This window comes from Pelophylax lessonae, assembly GCF_965119305.1.
Source record: "Pelophylax lessonae genome assembly, chromosome: 9".
NCBI classification, from domain to species: domain Eukaryota; kingdom Metazoa; phylum Chordata; class Amphibia; order Anura; family Ranidae; genus Pelophylax; species Pelophylax lessonae.
Genome location: NC_138776.1, coordinates 186,560,995 through 186,584,151, shown reverse-complemented (window position 1 = coordinate 186,584,151; position 23,157 = coordinate 186,560,995). Strand labels below are relative to the sequence as shown.

At 39.6% G+C, this 23,157-nt stretch overlaps 1 protein-coding gene across 1 annotated transcript in view; it reads right to left on the bottom strand.

Moving 5' to 3' along the window:
* Positions 1 to 23,157, bottom strand: part of LOC309563068 (heparan-alpha-glucosaminide N-acetyltransferase-like) — a 272,146-nt gene that overhangs the window by 18,887 nt on the left and 230,102 nt on the right. The window contains exon 9 of the mRNA XM_082267368.1: positions 3,230 to 3,300. Coding sequence (XP_082123494.1) covers positions 3,230 to 3,300 — 71 coding nt within the window. The remainder of the gene's footprint in view (positions 1 to 3,229; positions 3,301 to 23,157) is intronic.

Below are 23,157 nucleotides of genomic sequence, written 5' to 3'. Positions count from 1 at the left end.
CTTAGCACTTTCATCACTGTGGATGGCAGGTCTCACTATTCTTCCCTACCTCCTCCATGCTGAGAGCATGGCATCAATACTAGGCTTTATTAATAAGTAAACTGGCACCAATACTAGGCTTTATTACTGCGTAAACTGGTTACAATACTAGGGGTTATAACTACGTAAACGGGCACCATTACTAGGGGTTATTACTACATAAACTGACACCAATACTAAATGCTTTTACTGCGTAAACTGGCACCAATACTACTGGCTATTACTGCGTAATCTGCCACCAATACTAGGGGCTGTTACTGCATAAATTGCCACCAATACTAGGGTTATTACTGCGTAAACTGGCACCACTACTAGGGGCTATTGCTGCATAAACTGGCAACACTACTAGGGGTTATTACTGCATAAAATGGCACCAATACTATGGGCTATTTCTGCATAAAATGGCATCAATACTAGGAGCTATTACTACGTAATCTGGCACCAATACCAGGGGCTTTTACTACATAAACTGGTACCAATACTAGGGGTTATTACTGCGTAAACTGGCACCAATACTAGGGGCTATTTCTGTGAAAACTAGCACCACTACTAAGGGCTATTACTTTGTAAACTGGCACCAGTACTAGGAGTTATTATTGCGTAAACTGGCATCAATACTAAGGGCTATTACTGCCTAAACTGGCACCAATACCAGGGTTATTACTGCCTAAACTGGCACAAATACTAGGGGTTATTACTGCGTAATCTGGCACTAATACTAGGGGTTATTACTGTATAAACTTGCAACAATACTAGGGGCTATTACTGTGTAAACTGGCACCAATACTAGAGGTTATTACTGTGTAAACTGGCACCAATAGTAGGGGCTTTTACTGCCTAAACTGGCATCAATGCTAGGGGCTATTACTGCATAAACCGGCACCAATACTAGTGGTTAATACTGCGTAAACTAGCACAAATACTAGGGGTTTTTACTGAGTAATCTGGCACCAATACTAGGGGTTATTACTGCATAAACTGGCACCAATACTAGGGGCTATTACTACATAAACTGGCACCAATACTAGGGGTTATTACTGCGTAAACTGGCACCACTACTAGAGGGTATTACTGAGTAAACTGGCACCAATACTAGAGGTTATTACTGTGTAAACTGGCACCAATAGTAGGGGCTTTTACTGCCTAAACTGGCATCAATACTAGGGGCTATTACTGCATAAACCGGCACCAATACTAGTGGTTAATACTGCGTAAACTAGCACAAATACTAGGGGTTTTTACTGAGTAATCTGGCACCAATACTAGGGGTTATTACTGCATAAACTGGCACCAATGCTAGGGGCTATTACTGCATAAACTGGCACCAATACTATGAGCTATTACTACATAAGCTGTTTACTGAAATTGCTTTAAACTATAAAGAAAAGCTTTTGAGAGTTTTCCTCTTTCTCAGGTCTGAAGCAATACCTGAGGAAAAAAAAAAAACTCTTGAAAGCTTATCTTTTAAGTGTTACTCTAGTACAATGAAAAGGTATCATTGCATACTCCATTACTCTCGTATTTTACAGTATAACCTTATTTATAAATACTTATTTAGTTTTTCTTTAGTGGTATTATTTAGTGGTGAAAATTATGATTGCCCCCCCCCCTAGTTTTGACTGTGGTATCTTATGTGCCCCCTCCCCCCTATATATTGTTCCTAGAGTCACCACTGGAGGTCATCTCATTGTTGCCCATCCAGTGCACCTGTTGTTAATTTCATTAACACCAAAGCAGCTGAAAATGATTAACAACCTCCTCTGCTACTCAACTGACCAGATCAATACCCCATGAGTTTAATTGACTTGATGCTATACTCTGATTAAAAAGTGTTCCTTTAATTTTTTGTGCAGTGTATTTTTTAAATGAAAATTGAGAGAAAGTGAAACTATAACTAGTGAAATAAGAGAAACTATATTTCTCCAGACCTAGTTTTTTAATTAACTTAACAAGAGCTGACAAAGTTACACAGATCTTGTTGATCTCACCCTGTTCACAAAGCAGTGTAGACGAGTCTATTTGGTAACTTAGTAAGAAAGCAGCAGAGGTGGCAATCAGTAATGGACCCATGGCTGCTGGGTTTCCAGCTGTGTCCCTTTTTCAAAAATCCTGGCTGTAGCCTTGCATCCAGTGGCCAATATGGAAGCATTATTTTGATGATGGCTGGTATACTATAAGACTTTAAAGTATGTATATACCCAAACATTAAAATCTCATATCATTTTTAACATATTTTGTAATTTCAATCTTTTCAAAACTGCAGCTTTCACTGAAAAAATATCTGGAGATTCTAACATGAAGGTCCTTGTTCAGGTACTTCTTATATTAGGTTATCAATGTTCTGTCTACCAATTGCACTCTTGCATTGTTCCCCTGTCACATGGGCATCTGATGGAGACTGCAGACAAAATTGCACGGGCATAGTCTACTGTTGTCAAGAAACCCAACCTTAGAAATGCCATGCAGCCAAAGATCAAGAGCAAATACTGTATATAGACAGGAAATAGCAGTAGAAGATCAGCAACATTGAATTGTAACAAAGAATAGAAAAAAAATGAAGAAACATCATTGCTTTAGGAAACTTAATGTCAACCAGTTAGGGTTTGCATCTATTTTAATTCTCTAGTTTTAATATATAAAAATTCAATTAAGATACCGATCGCTTTGACTATCTAAATTACATTATGTTGGAACAGTGTAATATTTTATTAAATAGCTGGAATGCACTAGTCTTTCTGTTTTTTAATATAAAACACAAAATTGCACATAATAAAACCTTTTAGTAAATTTAAATTTTATTAGATTATACCAATGAGTTGCATTCTTGCACTTCTCTTCAGCTACTGAAATAGTCTTCAGCAAATGCTGTAAAAGATGCTGTATAAAGTAGGAAACTTAATAAATCAACTATGCTGTAAATTGGCTTAATGTGAAATTACTATGCAAAAATGTAAAATGCCTTTTATTCACTAAAATATGTGTGTACACTAAATTAGGGGAAACTCTAGAACGCCATTTTAATTAATACAAGCAAAACAGGTTTATTAACAGTAATAATGCCTCTGGGCACAGCAAAGCCCCTTCAGATATAGAGAGAGTGAATTTGAAAGGATGTTAATGGCTAAGTTTAGACTGAATAATGATGAGGCTTTGTTATAGCAATGCTCCACTTGAATTCAGCAACACTTACCAGAGGTTTTTATTGACGGGAATAAATCCTTCATCTCTTGTACACTTGGTTAAGATGGCCGATACAGTCCCCTGTGGGAAAAAAACAATAAGGCGACCAGTTGGTCAATACACAAGAGTAAAGATGGATGGTTGTATAGTCAGCATTGGATACCAAGGGGACAGATGGGTAGGCTATGATCGTAAGTGTTTTCATTGATCACTCTGTGCATGAATGTACAGGTTAACCTCTTTGTCACCATAAGGGCATGGCTAGACTTGTTAATTCTTCTGCTTAGTTCCTTTACTAGCTATTTTATGTGTTTTTATTGACAAGAGATTTGTTTCTAATCCAAACAAACAATTAGGGATACAACCCCCCCCCCCACACACACACACACTTTATATATAATTTAAGAAAAAAAAGGGTCATGCATATGAATCTGTAAGCATGTATTGATGGCATAACTTCAGCTATGTACATTAGGACATGGAGCCAAGTGCAGTATAGAATTCTCATTCCTAGGTTCAAAGCATCCGATCACAATTCACTGTGCTTAAGTCGGACTAGTACATGATGGATTCTGAGTGATTTATATGGGCTACTGCACCTTTTATTCATTAAGGCTGTTAGTTAGCAATGGCTGTAAAATGCAGAATGCAAATTTAGAAGCATAACACACATAGGACAACCAAAGGTGCCTGAATGCATATTATCATCTGTATAAACTGTGGCATGGGAAGCCACTGGGCGATAAGGCAGTCTGAACCAGGTTTTGGAGAAAACATGTCCACTAATGGCATAGGTATGTGCTGTTCTTTTAGTTAGGATTGGATTAGAGGTCACCCTTCCAAGGGGGTCAGTGATTGTAAGGAAGATGTCCAGGATGGGACAGGCCAAGAAGCTGAAAGACAGGGTCTCACCCAGGGGTCATAGGTGCCCCAAACCAGAGGCCAGAGTCTGGGAGAAAGCAACTAAGAGACAGGGTCTTACCGGGGGGTGGGGGGAGGGGGGTCAGAGGTGCCCCAAACCAGAGGCCAGAGTCTGAGAGAAAGAAACCAAGAGACAGTGTCTCACCCAGGAGTCAGAGGTGCCCCAAAGCAGAGGCCCGATTCTGAGAGAAAGAAACTGAGAGATAGGGTCTCACCTGGGGGGGGGGCAGGGGGGGAAGAGGTGCCCTAACCAGAGAAAATCTATGAGAGACGGAACAGCTTGGAGCTGCAGAGGACAGACACAGAGCTAGAAGAGGTGCAGCGTTTGTGTACTAACACTGGGGACAGGTGCTAGATGGTCTGGATGACCGAGGCACGAGGCCTGAGCCGCAGATAAAGAAAGCCAAGAGGCTTGAATGTTGTTTTGTCGTAATGAAGGTGAGACCCCTTGCATGGGAAGATATTTATTTGTGAACTTTTGCTTTCTTTTAAATAAAAGTGGTCAGGAAAAGCCCTAAAATGAACTTCTGGAGTGGAATAAAATTACTGTATAAACGCATCTACCATAAGAGCTAGCTACCTAATGTCACAAAACATATGAAAACCTTATACACCTACCCACTGATATCCACCCTACCCATATTTAGCTGCTTCTCTGTTCCTCTGTTGGAGCATGGAGTTAAAACCTTGGGTAAGCTCCATGTGGGTGTCAATGGATGTCATCGCTTGCAGAGGATGCAATTGCAATGACTCATGTGACAGTGATCAAGCCTGGTGATTGGCTGCTCAGGGCTAAGATAAGAGATATGGGAGAAATCACATTCTCCTCTATTCTTAGGCCTAATGTACACTGCAGCATAAAAATACCCATTTAACATGCATTTGAAGGGTTTTTTTGCTTCTAAATGCCCCTCCAAGTTAGCCTACGTATCCATGCACAGATAGGCATTTACCGGCATTTAGCTTTTAGGGCAGAAATCTAGACGTACCAAAATTGCATTCAGGAGAGGAGCGTTTAGGCAGAATAAACAATTGATGCACCTAAAAGCATGTAAACCCGTGTATACGTACCTAAATGCTAGGTTTAGCACTTGAGCATTCGTTAATGTCAGCGTACAGAATAAATTAATAAATTTATATTCTGGGCAATTAAATGAATAAATGCCCAAATGCTTTGCAAATCTGAACAAATCTAAATGCATTTGTAATGCTGTTTTTCTTCTGCCAGGAGAGAGGTGTTCAGAAAAGCTGGGCAAATGCCCAGCTTGCATGAGGCCTAAGAAGTACTGAATACTTTTCTAAGGGTTTGGATAGAGCAATTCAGTAGGAGTGCATGGGAAAGGTGAATCTCAGCAGGTGGCAGTTGTTTTTTCAAGAGAAACTGTTACTTTGCCATAAGTCAGCAAAATGACGGATTCTATTTAACAATAATAAAAAAAAAAATAATAATAATAAAAAAAAGCATCTAGCAAGTTATCAAGTTGAGTAATATATAGTACATGGATAAGTGCATTAAGCACATAGTCATTGTTATATTGCTGTTTGCAATTCTGCACGTCTAGAGCATATCTAATAATAATGTATGACCAAGAATAATGTAGTACCAAGGTATTAAAAAGAAAAAAAATACTGTTTGGGCAATTTTAGTTTAGTCGCATTTTAACGTGTAAACATTTTTAAACAGTTGTTTTATATCTGTTTTACTATTTATGCAATTTTCGTATACAGTACAACTAAATAATATATACATAATAAAGAATTCCTAAAGAACTGTGGGTCCACACAACAGTTGCAGTCTACTTAGAGGCTAAAGCACCGTACACACGATCAGATTATCGAACGATCTGTCGTCCATTTTTTGTGGCATGCTAGTCTGATGTGGAAAGTGAAGAGGTTATTTTCATACGAATTTTCCCGTACGACAGAATTCTACTTCAGAAGTGATGTCATGTGTTGGATTGTTTTGTATGTGTTCTTTCGTCTCTGAGCATGCCTAGTCTTGCTCTTAAGATTTTTTTCCATGGAAGTCTGTACTAATGAGACGAAAATCGGACGTTGTTTTGACGGATGACAAAAATTATATAGCCTGCACATCAGGATTTTGTCGGCCGAAAAGTCGGAGTCGGCTGTCCAAAGCACCATACTAATAATCTGAAAATCAGCAGATCGGTCGTCAGATGAAATTTCCCTTCAGATTTTCTTATTGTGTGTACGGGCCTTTAATTTGCTTTTCTGAAACTTCCACCAAAGTTAGATTATAAGAGTTTTAGTGACACTGGTAAACAACAAAATTCTTTCATCAAATAAGAAAACTGACACCCCTTTTTATCCTATAAAATAGAGCCTAAAAATGTAATGAATGGCTTTTGAGATTTAACTGACTAAAAAAAGGTACAAAAAAATGATTATTTTTTTTTACCTTTGACCACAATAAAATAAATAAAAGCAAAAAAGTGTGCAAAAGAAATGTACTGTATTAAACTTACTGTAGTCTCCTTTTAAAAGGAACGTTGTCTGCAAAAGCCGTACAGAACTGCAAAACAATTTCTGCAGAGCTTTTGCTAAAAAATAAGTCAGTTTTAGTGCAGTGAAATGGTATGACAAATTTGTTTTCCTCAGATTTGGCAAAAAAAGATCATTAAATATTAAATTGGTATGAACGTATTATATTTTATGGTCTTTTTAATCACCCCAACCATTCTCTGCATTTCAACTTTCACAAACATCGTATTTCACTTGTGTTTGTCTTTTAGCGTGCAGTATTGAAGACAGTTCTTAATAACTTTGCCCACTATTAGAGGCTGCAAAGCAGCATAAGGGAAATCTAGATATTGGAGTTCATGTCCTATACATTATATACACATGAATATTTAAAGAGACAGTGAATCACAAAATTATGTTCAGTTAATAACTTGTACAAATACTAAAAAAGTTTCACGGCCCCATTAGCACCATAGAAAATTTAGATAAAGCGGTTTTAGGGGGAAAAAAAATCACATCTACATATTGATGATTTCTGCCAGCCTCCTATCATGAGCAATGGAAAGAAAAATTAAAACGCAGTGCTAACTGTCTATAGCTTTGCAAAAATATGGCAACTTTTGAATACACATTTATTAAATAATAACTCCAAGCATTGTATATTTTTACACAGTTACTTTTCTCCAGCTTTGTCCAATGTAACTATGTATATACCATATACCTCCACAGGGCTGCTGATAGAAATCTTGGGTCCCCGTACAGACTACCTGACAGACCCCCTCCCCAAAGAAAATATTAAAGCTATATTTAGATAAAAATACAATAAAATCATTACTAGTAGACACAAATACAACATAACTTACAGAATTCCTGCTAAATGTAAAAGATGAAACTGAGTTGATAAATAAATCTGTGGGGGGGGGGGGGGGGGGGGTTGTTGGGGATAATGCACATGGGATCTGTGGTCTGTACAGTGTTAATCAATTGTTCATTTATGTGACTTGAGCCACCTAGAGCTGTACGAACACAGCTGCAGGTTCTAATTTGACAGGCGAGGGGATGCAGGTGTACGGCCCGTACACAGGCAGTGTGCATTTGGGGACCACTCACCTGCACACTTGTCAAATTAGGGCCTGCGGCTGTGTTCCTACAGGCACAGTATCGCCATAGAATGACCAATGGCTCCAGCCCAAACCCCACCTTCACACATTCAAAGTACCTGTATGAATAAGCCCTTAATTATATTTTTCTATTTTTTTTTTTTTTTAACAAACCCTTGGTGAAATATTATACTATTATTTTTTTAACAACCGGCTTTGGTGAAATATTAATATGACAGACTTACCTAAAAAACAGATCTGTCCAGCGGTGTGCTGTCACTACTGAGAGAGATTCCATCTTCATCTGTTCTTCTCTCTGGGTTCTTGGGCTCCAGTCTTTTGGCCAAACAATAATTATTGCTAACGGCTAATAATGACAATAATAAGCAGATAATCACAGGTAAAACCCGGTATGTTAGTTGTACCCAAGCTGATTGATCGATCAACTTGGTACATTCAGCCTGCCCCTACACAGGTTGAATGGCCTGCCTAATGCCTCGTGCACACGTTCAGATAATCGTACGAAAAAAAATGCTTTCGACTTGATCGCAAGATAATCTGGTCGTTAGTATACAGCTTTCGACGACAGTTCATCCAACAAAATCCGAAGGGAAAAACACAAAAACTTATGTCGTACGATAGCCTAGCGAACGACAATCGTTTAATCAGTACAGTATGCGTCCACTAAAAATCGATAGACAAAGACCACGCATGATCAGAAACACAAAAATAACCCGGAAAAAGCCTGGCTGCCATTGTTTTTGTTTTGCACTATCTGATACGTAGCTACGCAACCAGGAAGCTTTTCCAGAATCGTACGAAAAAATCATACGCTAAGTACGCATTGTGGAATTCGATATTAGTATCATGCAACAAAATGCGAATGATAAGTCGTACGATTATCTGAACGTGTGTACGAGGCATTAGACTTCATCTTATACAATTAACAAACTTTTAACTGCATTCCAGAACACTCTTATCAGTACTTTGATAAGTTTAGCAGAATATAACACAATACACATCTCAGTCAAACTGCTATTGTAAAACATTCAAACTTTCAGGCTTCAGTAACTGGGATCTTAACAGACATCCATCCTCAGTAATATTATCTGGCTGGCTGTTATGTGCAAAGAATCCAAACATTCCTAATCCTAACCCTTATTCCCTTAGGGCTCAATCTCACATGCAGTAGCCCTTGCCACTCCTCTGAATAGTTAACTGCGGTGGGTTGCTTTTCAGAGGTGTTTGACAGGTGGAGAGGAGGTAATATGTTGTCCCCTCAATATCTGTTTTAACCCGGAATAGGCCGACCCCTTGCACCGCAACCAATTGCATTACAAAGCAAAGCATTGCTGCCATGGCATATGTTCACCTGCATGTCCTTGTTTAGGTGGACCGTAAAACCATGGCTCAACCACCTTATTTCACTGCCCTCTCACCACACATCTGAACAAGTCCTTATGGAATATAGTTATATGTGACACTTTCTTCCTAGTAGAGTTGGCACACATACAAGAATTCCTCTACTTGGACAAACTAATTTATAATTTGATGAGGTGCCACCTCATGGCAACCATTCAAGTTCAGGCTTGCACCTAAAAAGACAGATGGGTAATGTCATCTGAGGTTGGATTGGCTACTATGAGACAATAGAGCAGAAACTTAGAAGTTAGAGCAGAAACACTAGTAGATCTTCAGGATTTGTAGCTGGTTTAAGAGCTAGGTGATTCAAGAACAGGACACTGTTCAAGCACTTCAAAATGAGCTTTGAGGTCATGCATTATAATAAGTACACAAGCTGAGCAGCTGCTATAGAAGCACATTTCCAAACACTTCATTAACGTTCCCAGAAAATTCTCAGTTGTGGGGGCCGGAAGAGTTTTTGTTCCCCAGGTAATGAATAACAGAAATCCTTTGAAGTATGAGGGACCTTCATCAGGCTCCTTGTTACCATCAACACCTGCCTGCCCTTATTCATTTGTGGCTTTCCTCCGACACATGTGAACAAAGATATACCATTTCATTGTAATAGAATTATAGATGTTTGATTTTAGGTGAGTCATTGATGAATATATCTCTTACCACAGATTATGGAAACTGCTCTTGTATATAAATTGCATATCTGCCAAGCACAACTCAACATTTCTCCCAAACTCAGACAATGCTTGAGTGAGACATATGCATTGTAAAGGAATTATATCTTTAAAAACTACCCCCCTCCTTTATAGAAAAGATTAAAACATAAATAAATACACTTACCCACCTCCATGCTGCCTCTCCCTTTCATTTTGTCTTTTTCATAGTGCCCCTCTGCTGCCCTTGCACCCATGATGCCATATTGTTAATCCTTTCCAGGGTCAGCTCCTAATATAGATTTAGAGCGCATGCGTGACGTCGTGTAGCTCATCGCTGTTGTACAACTTTACAGTCATCTATTTAAAAAATGACCAAAGCCTTTCCAGAGAGGCTTTTTTTGAATGTAACGGCATACAGTGCATGTGCAAGATGAGTCATATTGATGTCATGCGTACAACAATACTGCAAGGTCTCACAGATTGGGTAAAAGATCTCCCTGAAGGTACTGATATTGTTGCCTTCCAAGAAGGCATCTATGCAAACAGGACTACATAATTAGTGCCTTTAGGGAAACCAGGAAAAAAAACAAAACTGGCGTTAGATGATTTTCACAACAGCATACAGAGATGCTATATACTGCCTGGAATTACCTAAGCAACTAACTAAACTAAGCATGCAGTAATTATCCTATTGAATAGTTACTACACGTGCCCAAAGAATGAGGTCAGATGACTACCTTAATATACTGAATGACCAAGTTATTCCATCAATGGATTTTTTCTTCCCTGATGGCACGGGCAAATTCCAAGATGACAATGCCAGGATTCATCAGGCTCAAATTGTGAAAGAGTGGTTCAGGGATGATGAGACATCATTTTCACACATGGATTGGCCACCACAGAGTCCAGAACCTAGTCCCATTGAGAATCTTTGGGATGTGTTGGAGAAGGCTTTGCGCAGTGATGCGACTCTCCCATCATCAATACAAGATCTTGGTGAGAAATGAATGCAACACTGGACGGAAATAAATCTTGAGAAATTGCAGAAGCTTATCGAAACAGTGCCACAGCGAATGTGTGCCATAATCAAAGCCAACAACATATTAGAGTGTGTGACCTTTTTTTTGGTTGCGACTTTTTTCCTGGCCAGGCAGTGTACTTGTGTCTAATGTTTGCTAGCGAATGGTTTAATAAAAATGTACCTCCAAGTTAAAAAAGCTGCTTCCTGCCCTACAGTGCCAATGCTCTGTGTTGGCATAGCTAAGTAACAGCCACAACTCTCTTCACAAGCTTCCTCAAACTCCATGCAAACTGGGCTTAAAAAAATGGCAGTTCCCTTGGCAAAAAAAAAACGCTGATTTAGATAATTTTTAGTACAAAGTTTAGACAAGTTAGGGAGAGTTTTGCGTTTTTTTCTGCCAGATCAGAAACGCAAACCAGAAGGGTTTTTTCCCCTGCCTCCAAACCAGGGATTATCAAACTAAGGCCCTCCAGCTGTTGCAGAACTACACATCCCATGAGACATTGTAGAACTCTGACATTAACGCACATGACTAGGCATGATGGGAATTGTAGTTCCTGAACAACTGGAGGGCCATAGTTTGGAGACTCCTGCTCTAAAAGCTGACCTCTGCTTGTAATTGTCCTAATGTGCATGGACACATAGGATAACATTGAGCTGCTTCTACAGGCAGAACACAAAACTCCTGTAGAAGCAGCAATTTTTAAGCCAGTGTGCATGGACCCAAACTTGTATTGCATAGAGCGGGATGCTATATGGTTATCGTAAAAGACTGGAAAAAGCAGGCTTTATGTCTTCTTGTGAAAATCTTTCGCCATTGCATTTTCCACTTGTGGTTGCAACGACATGATTGCCCAGTTTATCTCTGCAAATATGTCTCCAGAGAACAAAGCTGGCATGAGTGTTCCTTTTGTCTAACAAAACACCCATTCCTTTATAAATTCGATTTTATATAAGGAAAAAAAAAATTACAAATAAAAAGAAAGACCCCAGTTAAGCCCCCTATCCAAATTCACATACAAGCAATAAACAGATGCCTATATTGCTGTTATGAATACAGTTAAGGTCACGCTGAGTAGATAGTTTTGTATAAACAGACAGAAGAGATGTAAAAAACAAATCAGAGATAAAATGAAATGTAATGCTAAATAGAGATTTAATGTACAGTTTGCACATACTGTATCTGTGCGGTTACTTTATTACTTTTGCTTGGTGAGTCCTTAAAGCAGCTAGTAGACAAATAAGTATCTCTCCACACACAGCTAAGTACACCACTTAATACATTGGTGTAGACTGTTTTACCTGTTAAAGGATTTGCACTGTATATGTACCGATTCTGTATAGCCAATCTTCTGATTACAAACCTTTGCCACACACATTCTGGTTCAGAAATGTAGCTTTTTGTGTCACCTCTTTGCCTTCAGCAACTGTGCAGGGGAAAATCAGACCGCAGTGACAGCAGTGACAGCACTGGTTTAACTCCCAGTATGAAGCCGATACATGGTACATTTTACACTGGCATGCACACACATTTAAAGTGATTGTAAAGGCTATTTTTTAAAAAATAACAAACTGGTTTTTATTTACCTGCCCTGTGCAATGGCTTTGCACAGAGCAGCCCTGATTTGCCTCTTCTCGGGTCCCCCATTGACACTCCTGGCTCCTCCTCTTCTTGGTGTGCCAGTATAGGAAGCTGTGTCCAATTTTGGCACACTTGTGGGCTCAATCCCAAGCTGAGCTCCCTGTGTCTATATGCGCACATTGTGATTTCTGTCATCTCTGAGCCTTTGTGGAAAGGTAGGGACAGCATCTCTGCTGCTCTCAGGCACAGCACTGGATTGATATTGGGCTCAAGTAATTATTTAAGGGTGCTGGGGAGTGGGTGGGACAAAATGCAGAGAGTGCATTAAGAAAAAAAGCCTTCAGCCTTTACAACCACTTAAAAAAACAAACAAACACAAAAAAAACATATCCCTTACTTGTTAAGCAGCCAGATTGAAAAACAATATCCAAAACCAAGGCCTCAATTGGGCTTTAAATCCTCTGGTTCCTGCCTACATCTACCACAGCCAGGACTGACTCTAAATTCAAAGACATTCATGGTGTTCAGCAGTACAGTCTGTGCAAAAAATAGCTTTTAACAAGGAGAGGACAGTAGAATCACTGGAACACATTGAATCAAATCCAGTTATTCGAACCCTATGAAAGGCCTGGTATTGATTCCAACTTACCAATACCCAGAACGTAATATTAAATTCTGCAAAAAGTTCACTAACCTGGTGCAATAGGATTATTAAATGGTCTAAAAAATGCACTCACAAAGCAAAGTGGAACACCACACCTTAAAACAACCTACAGAGAGTTGAGATGGTACATGGAAACAGCACATCATGGTCAGTATTGTGAAGTAAACAGCTGGAGCACTCCTTTGTAGTTCTTCTGGGACACTGCTAGATGTACAAAGAACAAAATAGGGATATCCCGGTGGTTGGAACATGCTACAGTCTAGTGGTGTAGAAATCCACATTACATACGGTAACCAGCCAGGATGTTTTAGAGGCATATCCCAAGATGTAAGAAATGGGATATGCCCCTAAAAGGCATTGTTTCAGTACCCGGCTATTCCTGTTTTAGTAGACTACCTTAAGAAATTGCAAAATCTGGGTTTAACTAACACACATGGCCAGCTTCTACGTGGCTTAGGTCTAGTAAACGCGATCAGAAAATTGTATGAAAAATACCACCTTTTGAATTGATCATATGATAATCTGAATGTTAGTACACAACTTTCGAGAGCCAATCAGGACAGGTCATGATAAATTATCCGATGGGACAAGCACAAAAATGTTTCTTGTACGATACCAGATCATAGGATTTTTATATAATCAGTACAGTTTTCTTCCAAAAATACAATACATATATTACATTACTTCCGAAATTTTATTCTGTCATATGAAAATTTTCGTAACTTTAGTAACTTTTCATTTTCAATATGGAGACTAGCATGCAAAAAAAAACAAACAAAAAGGATGATCATTTGTCCGCTAATCTTATCATGTGTACGAGGCTATAGAGTTGAATCAGGAGGACTGCTTTGTTAAGTAGAACTTGACAAAGGCATGTTTTGTGTGCTACTATTCTTTTCCTTTTGTTTCTTTGATAGCAATAAATAACACTACATTATGGACATTACCTTTCTTCACAATTGGCTATGTTACTATTGTGACCTGTGTGACAACTTTATATTTTAATGGGGTTAGGATGCAGATAAAGTGTGACCTGGTTTTGAGTACTGTAAGTAAAATTTAGCATGTGGACTGTAAAGTCGTCTTAGAGTTGTTGGAAAAAAGTTTCTGCTTACAAGCATTTTGTTCATTTTTTTTATAAGCATTTAGGCACTCTAGCCAAAATCAAACAATCAAAAAAAAAAAAAAAAAAAACCTTGAGATGCCTACAGGGAGGACAGTTTAACTTTAATTCAGTTTTTCACTCCAGTGCACCAGTCCATGCTGGACCCTTTTGTGGGTAATCTGGTGATCTGTGCTCCCCTGTCTTGTAAGTTTGAATCTGTAAGATTTGGGGGACATTCTTTAGCAAGAGTGCAGGCATAATTTTCATTTTTGGGCGTTTTTTTTTGCCTGCTTTGCTGGAGAGGGAATCTGTTTGTAAAGGCTAGTATGCTACAGCTCAGTCTTCTTTATTCTTCCTGGTCTTAACCACTTAAGCCCCGGAGGATTTGGCTGCTCAAAGACCAGGGCCTATTTTGCGATTCGGCACTGCGTGAATTTAACAGACAATTGTGCGGCCGTGCGACGCTGTACCTGAATGAAATTGTCATCCTTTTTTTCCCCACAAACAGAGCTTTCTTTTGGTGCTATTTGATCACCTGTGCAATTTTTATTTTTTGCGCTATAAACAAAAAAAGAGCGAAATTTTTGAAAAAATAACAATATTTTTCAAATTTTTTTATATGAAATTCCCCCCCAAAAAAATGTAAAAATCGAAATTTTTTAACATTTTAGGCCAATTTGTTTTCTGCTACATATTTTTGGTAAAAAAAAAATCGCAATAAGCGTATTTTGATTGGTTTGCGCAAAAGTTATTGCGTTAACTAACTAAGGGAAAGATTTATGTCATTTTTATAGTTTTTTTTTTAACGAGTAATGGCGGCGATCTGGGATTTTATTTGCGGGACTGCAACATTGCGGCGGACAGATTGGACCCTTGACTGACATTTTTGACACTTTTGGGGGTACCAGTGACATTACTACAGTAATCAGTGCTATACATATGCACTGTTACTGTAAAAATGACACTGGCAGGGAAGGGGTTAATTTTATTAGTGATCAAGGGGTTAAGTGTGTCCCTAGGGGCGTGCTTCTAACTTTAAAAGGGTGTGGCTTTTGATGTAACCACAGAAACATACGATCCTACATAGCAGGATCGTATGATCTCTGCTGTTACACCAGGGAGAATGACAGGTGGCTTTGTTCACATTAGCCACCTGCCTTTCTCCCTCTCCACTCGCCCCCGGCAGGCTCCTGGGCGAGCGACGTAGTACTACGTCATTTTGCCCAGGAGGGGCTGACTGCCGCAGTAAATATACTGTGGGCGGTCGGCAAGTGGTTTTAATGGAGCAGCAGGCAACAGAGTAAGTCAAAAAGAATAAAGTGGGATGCAACCTCCAAACCTCTCAAAATTGGCAGAAGGGTCTCTGAGAAATGTGGCTCTTTATCTGTTTGACCAAGCCACATCACTTCACATCACATCACCACCCATAACTTTGGCATTCAATTAGCTTAGTATGCACCAGCATTCACAAGCCTTTTTCAACATATTTTATGGTCATTGCAAAATTTGATTTTAAAATTTTTTGTTGTATGCTGGTTCCTTTAAAGTTCGACTTCCTTTCTTGCGATATCTGTACGATAAAAAAATGTGGTGCCATATCAGACCACTATACCAAATCTCAAATGACTGTTAATGCCTCATTATCTCCTTGATGGAGCAACAGTCATCCAACAATTATGGGCAACCCTAGTTCCATAGCTCCTGACCTCCAAATCCAGGAAGAAAGAGCTGCAAGACAATGACATATGGGACATATGATCAGTAGAACAGAAACAATAAGGCGATTTATATTTTTACAGCAAACTCACCTTATACTCCTCTGCAGAAAAGCATTTAGCAAATTTCCTATGTACACTGTTATTGCTCACCAAAGCCTTGAAAACAAAAAGCAATGTACAAAGTGCAATAAACTATTTGAACCTAATTGCATCATTCCAATTGTGCTAAACTCTTGAATGGTGAAATCTGAGTGGCTCTTATGGTTATTTCCATCATACGAAATAATTTTTGTTTCTTAAATTAGGCATGTCATGACTACAGACAGTTTTTATCATATATTATTCATTGGTAATGAACATACCAATATGCTTGTTGATAATAATCCCCTCTTGGCATTTCAGGTGTAATGACGCCCATTCACTTAGAACGTCTGGGTGAGACGCTTTGTGACAAAATCAGTAGTGAGTTATGGACCAGAATCATGTGGTGTGCTGAGCCCCCAGCGTGTCACTAATGAACATGCCCATGACACAAAATCAAAGTTAATTTTTATCTTGGATGAGGCAGCTGTGACTTTTGCTGTAAATATGATCCTATTGTTTTCCTGTCAGTATGATGGGTTGTGCAGACTTTGCCATTAATAAGACAATTATCACAAAGACCTGAAGCAGCTCACGAGGTGAATGCACTCCAAAAAGCCTCTTAAAGTTAAATACCTCCTATGTGGTCAATATATCACAAAAAACAAGTTTTATTCCTGCGGTAAGTCATTTTATGGCCATGATAAGAAAAAATTAAATTTAAGATGTGTTTAATACTGTACATTCTTTAACCTATTCATAACCTCAATAATTCTACTCAGGTGGCTTTTTCCTTTATAATTAAGAGTGACCAGCTCAGAGTTGACATGGAAGCTTCTCATTGCCCGCACTGTGACCCTGGCAGCCAATTGCCTGTATCACTGTGTGGGTATGTATACCCCTATGGACACTTCCATAGTTGAACACATTTTCAAGATTGATTTAACATTCTTACATAGTTAGTCTGATTGAAAAAAGACACAAATCCATCTAGTTCAACAAACAAAAGGGAAAAAAGTTATACAAACCTATTTACACAACCCTATACATGCTGTTGATACAGTGGAAGGCAAAAAAACCCAGCAAAGCATGATCCAGTTTGTTTCAGAAGGAGAAAAAAAACCTTTATGATGAGGCAATTGGATATTCCCTTCACCAACTTTACTTATAAACTTTAGTATCCAGTTCTATTATGTACATTTAGGAAAGAATTCACTTTTTTTGGGAAAAAAATAGCAATTAACCCTCCTCTTATGTTAGGGTCAGAACCGACCCGTTTTCAGGTTTTGAATGTCTATAAGTATCACATAAATTTGTTTATTGCATCAAGATTTTTTTACTTTGTCAGGAACCTCTATTTAAACAATGTAATAGAAAAATAATCCTTTTCAATAAATTATAAAATACTGTGGTGAAAATTAAGACGTTCATGGTGTTAGGGTCAATTCTGACCCAGTTATAATATAGGATTTTAGGACACTAATAAGTTCCAAAACTGAAATCATAAACACTCTCTCTGCTTAGTAACACTGACAGCCAATCCCCTCTCAACCCTGTGAGCTGTAGTTAGGGAGGGGCCTATCTCTTTTCCTGCTTGTCTGGTTCTCTAAATAAAGTGAAGAAACATAGGACAAATACATTTCAGAGTTGCTGACTTTATTTTAGACATTTTTTAAATTTGAAAATGAGAGGTATGCTATCAAAAGAAAGGTCTAAGGGGTCACACCAAAAATATTAAAACCAATCTTTTCAAGGATAAAGAAGCCTAACAAGGTAACCAAGAGGTAAGAAACAAATTTGATGATAAATAATTATTCAGAGGGTATTTTATGGCTGATTTAAAACACGGGTCAAAACCGACCCTAACATCATGGATAGTAACAGAATTCTAACATAAGAGGAGGGATAAAGAAAAAATAATATAGCGTACACAATTGAGACACAAATCATATTATAATTGAATGTTATTAAAATTACATTTCCTTTTTAATTTGCAGCTGTTGTCATTTTCTGAAAATGCAATTTAATATGGCTACCTGGAGCTGTTCTGTACACAGAATGTGTACTGACCACACCCCAGAAACATAATTTCCTGCTTGTGTGATTGGCTCACCAATTTTCCCAGAAGTCTGCCTAAGATTCAAGTCAGATTTCTGGCATCCCCTGCAACAAAAATGTCCTTTTTGGTGAGATACTCCCAATAGAAACATTTCTAAAGGGATGCAGGACCAGCAGTTTTCCTCATTAGTGCTCTGCAACTTCCACAGCTGAGAGATAATTATGAAACCACTCCCATTTGACCCACTCAGCACAGAGGCACAAACAATGATTTCTTTAGAATAACAAAAGGTAGGAATCTGCATCAAAGCTTGTTACAATCCTTGTAATGTACAGAGATCACCCAGAGGGGAATGTTTTTTTCTCAACAAAAGTAATCTACTGAGCTGGACAGAACTTAGCTCTTAAGGGAGTCTATTCCACATTTTCACAGCTTTTTCTGTGAGGAAACCTTTACGTATTTGAAGATTAAATCTCTTTTCCCCCAGACATAAAGAGTGCCCCCTTGTCCTCTGTGATGAACTTAAAGTGAAAAACTCACTGCCAAGTTCACTATATGGACCACTTATGCATTTATATATGTTGATCATATCCCCCCATAATCGCCTCTTCTCAAGAGAGAGTAAATCCAGTTCCTCTAATCTTTCCTCATAGCTGAGCTCCTCCATGCCTCTTATCAGTTTGTTTACTCTTCTCTCCAGTTCCCTGATATCCTTTTTGTGAACTGGTACCCAAAACTGAACTGCATATTGCAGATGAGCTCTAACTCATTCTAAATATACTCGCGGCAACATTCTAAGACTAATCTATCTAACCCTGTAAAGAAGAAATTGCTATACATACCTTTTCTAAAGCTGCTCTAGTCCGGTCCTACACTGAGTTGTCAGCCCTGGCTTCTCAGTGTCGATGTGTGCAGAAGAGGCAGCCAACAAAATAACTCTGTGAGTGAAGTCACATCCCAGCCATTGTCTCCTGCACACAGCATCCACCCCTGGAGACTGGACCAGAGTGGCTTCTGAAAAGGTATGTATAGAAATTTATTTTTTACAGGGCTAGATAGATTAGTCGTAGAATGTTGCTGTGAGTACATTTAGAGATATTTCGTTTTAGGCTAAACTGCTACTTTAAGCTTATGATCTACCAGAACACCCAGATCCTTCTCCACCATTAATTCCCTCAGTTGTACTCCCCCTAGTATGTATGATGCATGCATATTCTTAGCCCCCAAGTGCATAACATTTATCAGTATTTTAACCTCATTTGCCACAAAGTTGCCCAATTAAACAATGCATTGAGGTCGGCTTGTAAGTTGGGGACCTCCTGTAAGGAAGTTATTCCACTGCATAGCTTGGTGTCATCTGCAAAGATTGAAATGGTACTTTTAATCCCAGACCCTATATAATTTATAAATATATTAAAAAGTAAGGGTCCCAACACAGAACCTTGGGGTACATCGCTAACAACTCTAGAGCATTCAGAGTAAGAATCTTTAAAGCGTTTGTTACTCTAAAAAAATAAAATAAACAGATCCGGTTCCCATGAAGCATGTTATACAGCACAATGCTTGTGCTGTGTAATTTGGCCCCATGTATCACCTAAAAAAACCTGGCTGATCCTGCCAGTTTGTACCCTCCCCCTGTAAACTGACCACGGTATATCATGGCTGCTGAGCCCTGACGCCGTGGTCAGTTTACATGCCTCTGCTCTCCTTTGTGTTCCTGTGTCCTCTTCCGCCCTCCCTCCCTGCCTGTCTGCTTGGGTCAGTGCCCACTATATTTAATATAAAATCATCCGATCCCCTGTGTCTGTGTTGTACAAAAAATATGCCGATCTGTACCTATATCAGAGTGACTCCCAGTGATCACGTGACCGCTCGGCTCTCTCTCTCCTCTCTTCCTCTCCAGCTGACGTCAGCGGCAGTGCTTGGCCTTGCCCACTGGAGCTGTTAGCCAGGCAGGAGAAAAAGCAGAGGAATCAGCTGAGTGTTGGGAGCTGCTCTGATTTAGGTAAAGATCTGCAAATTTTTTTTATAACACAGACACAGGGACACTTAGTGTTATATTACAGAGGGGATGGGATGATTTTATATCAGTAGCTTAACAACCACTTTAACCACTACTCTCTGAATCCAGTCTTTTAGCCAGTTTTCTATCAATTTACAAACTGATTTTTCCAGGTCTGTAGACACATTAGCCGTGTGTGGAGAACTATGTCAAGCGCTTTTGCAAGGAAAAAAGTATACTATGTCCACAGCCACCCCTCTGTCCAAGGTTTTACTTACCTCCTCATAAAAAGAAATCAGATTTGTCTAACAACTTCTGTCTTTCATGAATCCATGCTGTCTGCTGGTTAAAATATTTTATTCCAGCAAGAACTCATCTATGTGGTCTTTTATTGAACTCTGCAGTATCTTCCCAAATATATAAGAGGAACTAACAGGTCTATAGTTACTTGGTAAACCATGGCACCCTGTTTTATAAAGGGGTTGGAGGTGTATGCTTCTCAGCTGGTCGTTTTCAGTTTGTACCATCTTAAGAACATTGCTATTAGAGTTTTGAGATACTAGAACTAGTCATGGATAGGGGCGGGCTGGGGGAAGTTTGGGCTGCTCCCTCTCACCTGCCTCCTATCCATCCATAAGCAGCCATGTGCTCCCAGAGTGGAGACACTCAAATTGAAAAGTGTTAGGACTGCAGATAAAACAGGGTGCCATGTCGTGGCTCTGCAGCTTACACATGCGTTTGCAAATGCGTGTCAACTAAACCCCTGTTCTTTATTTATATCATGAGACAGGTCTACTTGGTTGGTGGCAGACTGGAGGGTGAGTACATCAGACTGGGGGCTGGCTGGCTTCCATGCACCTCTTTTAATACTTTTCAATTCGTTTTTTCCGATACAGGGATGGAGACGCTGGGCATACCTGCTGGTGTCTCACTTAAAGTCCCACATAGCCCACATTGTCTACTTACTGGATCACTAGCATACACTGTACACCAGTGACAGAAACACAGCTCCGTAATGATACAGTTCACATAAGATTATTGGATAAGCTTTTCTAAGCACATTACTTCAGTATGTCAGTTCTCAGACAGCTGGGAACACCTAATTGCTTGATGGTGTGTGTGTGTGTGTGGGGGGGGGGGCAGTTTAGAACAAATCTAGTCACACTGTGCTTATATTGCTGAAGCATTGCAGCTCAACACACACCAAAATAAAAACTCTCACAAACTTTTTTGAAGTAGGTTTCTCTAGATGTCATGTCCAGTGTGACAGGAAGTCAGGTAAATCTGTGGATGTTGTCACAGACAGGAGATACACTTCTGCTTGGGTTAGACAATTCACCAATTACTATAGGGTGTTGGCTGAAAAAGGTAGCCAGGACGGCTTAAGGAAGTTGAAAGGCCTTCAGCTGTTCGGAATGAGGAAGTTAAGGCCTCTATAATTTGTCCAAAGGAAGTCTAAGGATTGCTGCCTCCTGACGCTGTGTGAGCTGGGGAGAGGAGGACAGTCAGATGTGTGCCTCCCGACGCTGTGTGGGCATGGGAGAAGGGATGCCCCCTGAAGCTGTGTGAGCATGGGGAAGACCTCCTGAAGCGATGTGCGCTGAGGAGGGTAACAAGTGTGAAGACTACTCAAGGTGAGGTCTTGGATCGTTTCTATGTGAAAAGAAACCAATGGACATTTCCTGTGTGAAGGGGAAATTAATTAAGACTGAAGACTACTCAAGGTGAGGTCTTGGACTATTTCTATGTGGAAAGAAATAAATGCACTGTTTGCTATGTGAAGAGACAAGCAAAGGAATGGTTGCTATGTGAAGAGACAAACAAAGGAATGTGTTCTATGTGAAGAGAAAAGGGACATGTTCAATGGACATTTGTTGTATGAAGAAAAAACATGGACTTTTGAGTGTCTGCTGTAGGATCAGCAAAGTTTGCCCAACAGTAGGTTGGAGACAGACTCCGTAGGTAGGTTCCTGTATGTGAGCATCAGAAATTTGAAGGAACTGTTTAACCCCGCGGGATGATTCAAACAACATGTCATCAAATTTCTGATGCTCACTCAGGACAGACCCCAAAACACTGATCCTTTTATAAACTGCATCAGGCACACTATCCCCTCTTTGGGACAGATCCTCTGTTGTCTGTAATTCCTCTTCAAGTTCCTGCAACGGAATCGTCATCTCTTCTACTTGCTGTTCTAAGGCTCGCTTAGACTTTTCTAGCTCCTGAACGCTTTTCCTAACATCATCTTTGGAGCTGACCAAATCTTCCATCTCTGTACACAGCTGTTTGTTAACTCTTTCTAGTTCAGCCTTAGACTCTAGAGCTTCCTCCAAGGAGCGAGCCAAGAACAGGGCTTTGCTCTCTTTATCACGCCCCTCTGCTTCTGCACGGTTGCGTTCTTCTGCATATTTTGCAGACACAGTCTTCTCCTCACCAAGCATCTGATCACACTTCTTTTCACATCTTCAACATTCTCTAATGAACCAACACTTTCTTCCATGCGTTTTTTCATATCCGCTATCTGAGCTTGCAATGTTGCGACTTGCTCTGATAGGTTTTTCTTTGCTTCCTCCTCCTCTTTTAATTGTTCCAGGACACCATTTTTCTCATCTTCCATTTGCTTGAGCTTTGTTCTCAAACTCAGCCTTTGACACCTCTCTTCCTGTAAGAGTTCCTGAGTGTCTTGCAGCTGCGATTCCAAGAAATCTTTGGCAATTTCTCTAGATTTGTTGTCTGCTTCAGAAAGCTGATTTGTGACATTGTCCAACTCAACCTGCAGTCGGTTTGCCTTCTCTGACAGCTTAGCACACAATCGGTCACCTTCTGATACTTTGACTTGCAATTCCAGAAGCTGTGCCTCTACTTTTTCCCTCTTGTGTTCAGAATCTCCTTTTCCCTGCATAAGAGCCTTCACCTCATTGGCTAGTTTCTGGGAATGAGAATGTAATTCTGCCACACAGGTTTCTTTCTCCTTTAACTGCTGCTGGACACGTTGGGCTTCATCTTTCCAACTTTCACAGTCCGTACACAATTCATCTACCACATTGCTCAAAGTGGTGAGCTCATACACAGTAGTGTAAGTAGAGCTGAAGAGTCATATGGCACCACTGCAGTTATTGTCTGTGTCAC